The following is a 4,692-nucleotide window of genomic DNA, read 5'->3' as shown; positions in this document are numbered from 1 at the left end:
AAAGTTCAGAAACCTGAAGAAGACCTCAGAGCACACTTTCACCGAATTCGCCACCATCAAGGAGCGACTTTTTCAAGAATGGTGTGCCTCTCGGAAGGTGGAGACCAAGGAAGACCTCGAGCAGCTGATTCTGCTCGAGGACTTCAAGGATTGTTTGTCTGGAGACCTGAAGACGTACCTAGAGGAACAGCAGGTAGAGACCTTGAGTGCGGCAGCCACCATGGCGGAAGAGTATATCCTGACTCATAGGCCATCTGCTAGGTACGTCCCGAAGACCTATTCAAGGTATCCAGCCAAACATAAACCGGAAGATAGAACTGCCCCTCGTAGTACCGCCAAGTCAACCTCGGATAGTCCTCGGAGGTTTAGTCCGAAGAGGGATGTATTGTGTTGGACCTGCGGTAAGAGAGGACATATTGCTGCGAAGTGTCGTAGCAGTTCAGGTAATAATCCCCGTAGGGAAGTCATGCTGATGAACAGTATAGTACCACCGACATCCACCCAAGAGAAGAGGAAAGGATTGTTCGCCCCATATACCTCCCAAGGATATGTAGCCAGTGGCCTTGCAAGTACGCCTGTGGTAATACTTGGAGACAGTGGAGCGGCCCAGTCTCTAATTCTGGAAACGTCATTACCCGAAGGTATATCGGCGGATGAGATGCAGAAGGTAATCCTGGGTGGATTCCCTTCAACCTTGTACGTTGCCCCATTGGTACAAGTACATCTAGACTCTCAGCACTTCAAAGGTGAGTGTCGGTTGGCCGTGGTGAATAGTCTTCCCATAGAGGGAATTGACGTAATATTAGCCAATGACTTAGCCCTAGGATTGTTACCCAACTGTCCCCTGGTAGTGGATGTTCCAGGACGTGAAGAGACCAGTCCCATCGCAGCAGTGCAAACCAGGTCTCAGGCGCACCTCCATGCACCACTAGATCTAAACACTTTGTTTGACTCTCCTCCTATCCCGCAGGTTACAAGTAGCCATACACCTGTCCCACCAGTCCAGATGCCGGTTCCCGAACGCTGGACTCGAGCCCAGCTGATAGAGGAACAGAAGGACCCTCAGGTACGGAAGTTGGCCGACACCGTAGACTCTCCTACGAAAGGAGGGGATCTATATGTGTGGTCAAGTGGTGTACTGTGTCGCCGGCATCCTCCGAAATACCCCCAGTCAAGGGCGGTAGGTGATCAGATAGTCGTCCCAGCCGTGTTCAGATCTAAGCTGTTAGAAACAGCCCATGCTAATAGATTTGCTGGACATGGTGGGATCTCTAAGACTTTCCACCGCCTAGCCAAAGGTTTCTACTGGCCGCATATGAAGGAGGAAGTACGTCATTTCTGCAAGACCTGCCATGCCTGCCAAGTGGCCGGAAAAGCAAACCAGCCTGTCCCCAAAGCCCCTTTATACCCCATTCCATCAATAGGTGAGCCCTTCGAACACCTCATCTTGGATATAGTAGGCCCTCTTCCACCTGCTACCTCAGGGGTGAAGTATTTGCTAACAATACTAGATCGGGTTAGTAGGTACCCAGAAGCGATCCCCCTTAAAACCATCACAGCTAAGGTTTTGGTGAAACAACTGCTCTGGTTCATCTCGCGATACGGTCTTCCCAAGACCATTCAGACGGACCAGGGGTCTAATTTCATGTCCCATTTGTTTCGCCAACAGATCGCCGACCTGGGAATTCGACAGGTTACCTCTAGTGCCTACCATCCCGAGTCTCAAGGAGCTTTGGAACGTTTTCACCAGACGTTGAAGGGCATGCTTCGGAAGTTTTGCTACGACAGGCAGAGTAAGTGGGTTGAAGAACTGCCCTACCTCCTATTTGCGGTAAGATCAGTACCCAATGAATCCATAGGAATCTCTCCATTCGAGATGATCTTTGGTCACTCAGTAAGAGGTCCCTTAGAGGTGGCACGAGACCATTGGCTGAACGCAGAAACCAACGAGGATATTGTGGACTGGTTGTCTACAAATAAAGGACGGCTGTTCTCAGCCTGGGAGATGGCTACTAGGACCTTAGAAAGTACACAAAGAACGATCAAGAGCAGGTATGATAGGAGGACCAAGCAAAGGGAGTTCCAAGTAGGAGATCTGGTTTTGGTATGTACTCCTACAATAACTGGAAGTTTGAGCGCCAGATTCGTAGGTCCCTACCCGGTTGTAAAGAAGGTTACTAACCTCAATTACCTTCTGAGTACTCCAGACCGTCGTAAGAAAGAGACTCTGGTTCATGTTAATATGATCAAGAGATACGAGGGGCGGGATACACTCCCCGTAACCTTAGTGACCACTAATGACGACATTGAGGAGGAAGAGGAGGTGTTGACTAACTCAGACATTCTGTTAAACTTGCAGGCAAAGTTGACACACGTAGCCGAAGGACATCAATCATCATTGCTGCGGATGATCCGGCAATACAAGCCTATCTTCGACGATGTTCCAGGGTTAACCTCTGTCATGAGGCATGATGTCGAGCTGGAGGAAGGCGTCCGGCCTATAAAGCAACACCCGTACCGTCTCAACCCACTGAAGAAACGGGTGGTGAAAGAGGAGGAAGATTACATGCTGAAACACCATCTGATAGCCCCGAGCTCGAGCCCATGGTCATCCCCGATACTACTAGTGCCCAAACCTGGTAAGAAATACCGTCTTTGTATTGATTATCGCCAGGTGAATAAGGTCACTGTAGCAGATACCTACCCTCTCCCCAGAGTAGAGGAATGTCTGGATGCCATAGGTAGAGCCCGGTACCTGACAAAATTTGACCTGTTCAAAGGCTATTGGCAAGTTCCCCTCACGGAAAAAGCCAAACCCATATCAGCATTTGTGACTCCCGACGGGCTGTTTGAATGTCAGGTGATGCCATTCGGGATGAAAAACGCAGCCTCCACTTTCCAGAGACTGATGGGTACGGTGTTGCGTGACGTGGAAAATACCTTAGTCTACATCGATGATGTATTAATATATGATGTAGATTGGCAGGATCATCTGCGTCACATAGAGGATTTCTTCAAGGCCATGCTCCAGTCAGGATTGGTGGTCAACCTGCATAAATCTGAGTTTGCCAGAACCTCTGTCATCTTCCTAGGTCATAAGGTTGGAGGAGGATGGATTGCGCCGAAGGCCAGCAAGATCGAGGCAATAGTCCAGTATCCTACGCCAGCTACCAGGAAGGACATCTTGCGTTTCCTTGGTATGGCTGGGTTTTATCGTAAGTTTGTCCCTAATTTTTCCTCCATCGCCGCCCCCTTGACCAATCTGCTGAAGAAAGGGGTAAAGTTAATATGGAATGAGAATTGCCAGAAGGCATTAGAGAGTCTCAAAGCAATTCTGATCTCTGCTCCAATCCTCAGGTCCCCGAGCTTTGAGGATAGATTCATCCTGACGGTCGACGCCTCTGACTATGGCCTGGGCTCCGTTTTATCCCAGACGGACGAGAAGGGGGTGGAACATCCGGTGGCCTATCATTCTAAGAAGTTCACCCCCAGCCAGCTGAATTACTCGGTCATAGAAAAGGAAACGTTGGCCTTAATTAATTCCGTCCAGCACTTCGAGGTATATTTAACAAGCAATGGCCATCCTATATTAGTACGGACCGACCATAACCCTCTGAAGTTCCTGGCTCAATTTAAGCAAAAGAACCTCAGGCTCACCAGATGGAGTCTACATTTGCAGCAATATCCCCTCCAGATTGAACACATCAAAGGGGTGGACAACGTGGTAGCTGATGCATTATCTCGCATCTAAATCCACGTACTAATTTGGTTTGTCTTCTCTTTTTATAGGAACCCAAACCAAATTCTTTTGGTGGGGAGGTGTTACGGACCCTGATCCAGCGTCCAATCTCTAAACAGTGACGGCCGCGCCATCTGTGGGTCAGCTCCCGAAACCCCCTCCAAACCGACGACGTGTACTAGCTACGAGGGCCAGTTTCCAGCCCCGTTCAGCGCCCAACACCGCCGCCGCTGACCTCTGGTGAGGTGGTGCTCAGACTACAACGCCATCTATGGAGTGGATATGTCCGGCGTTTGTGTCTGAGCCTGTAAGTATGGTGTTTTAGTGTCCCTGTTATTGATGACGTGTCTGCTTACAGAGCCGACCTGGGACCACTGTGATGGAAGTGGAGTCAGTCTACCCGAGGCAGCCAGTCTCCATACAGTGAAGTTTGCTGCAGCTTTTGTGACGTCGTCCCCCCGGAAGAACACTGTGGTGTGTTAGCCTGCCATTGGAGTGGCAGTTAAAGGATTTACCCGGGACCGACGGTTGGAGACGATAATCCACTGGGGTATTGAGGACAGGAGGGTGATTGGTGATATCACACGAGACTCCTGTCTAGGGCGTACCCCTTTTATCGTTCGTGGAGTGGCCGTACCAGCCTTGGTGGCTCGGTACCTGCCAGCAGACCTGCTGGACGTGTGGTTGACGGCCTCCACGACGGTGCCCCCAGTGGACCTGTGTTGTGGCTGACCTGTGGCCAGGGTAGACTCGGCGTTCTCAGAGGACACGTCTTGAGGCCACGAAGAAAGCACCGCGGACTCAGCACCTAGCTTCAAGGATCCATAGTCTCCAGCAGAAGACTACAGTGGTGATCCCCTTTGTAAAGTGTTAATACCCCTCCCCCTTGTGTACGTTTTATTTCTATATATTTAAATGGTGATGGTGAAAATTATATTATATTAAGTTCTTAC

General features: G+C 50.0%; 1 protein-coding gene across 1 annotated transcript; it reads left to right on the top strand.

Moving 5' to 3' along the window:
- Positions 1–220: 220 nt before the first annotated feature.
- LOC138359860 (uncharacterized) lies at positions 221–3,751 on the top strand. The gene has a single exon (XM_069319592.1). It carries the CDS (start codon positions 221–223, stop codon positions 3,749–3,751), a length of 3,531 nt encoding a protein of 1,176 aa, XP_069175693.1.
- Positions 3,752–4,692: the final 941 nt, after the last annotated feature.

This window comes from Procambarus clarkii, chromosome 8 (assembly GCF_040958095.1).
Source record: "Procambarus clarkii isolate CNS0578487 chromosome 8, FALCON_Pclarkii_2.0, whole genome shotgun sequence".
NCBI classification, from domain to species: domain Eukaryota; kingdom Metazoa; phylum Arthropoda; class Malacostraca; order Decapoda; family Cambaridae; genus Procambarus; species Procambarus clarkii.
Note: the sequence above shows the minus strand (reverse complement) of the source record. Positions and strands in the feature narration are given on the sequence as shown.

What these genes read in the sequence shown, in the direction of transcription:
- LOC138359860 (XM_069319592.1), top strand. Translation starts at nt 221, where the DNA reads ATGGCGGAAGAGTATATCCTGACTCATAGGCCATCTGCTAGGTACGTC.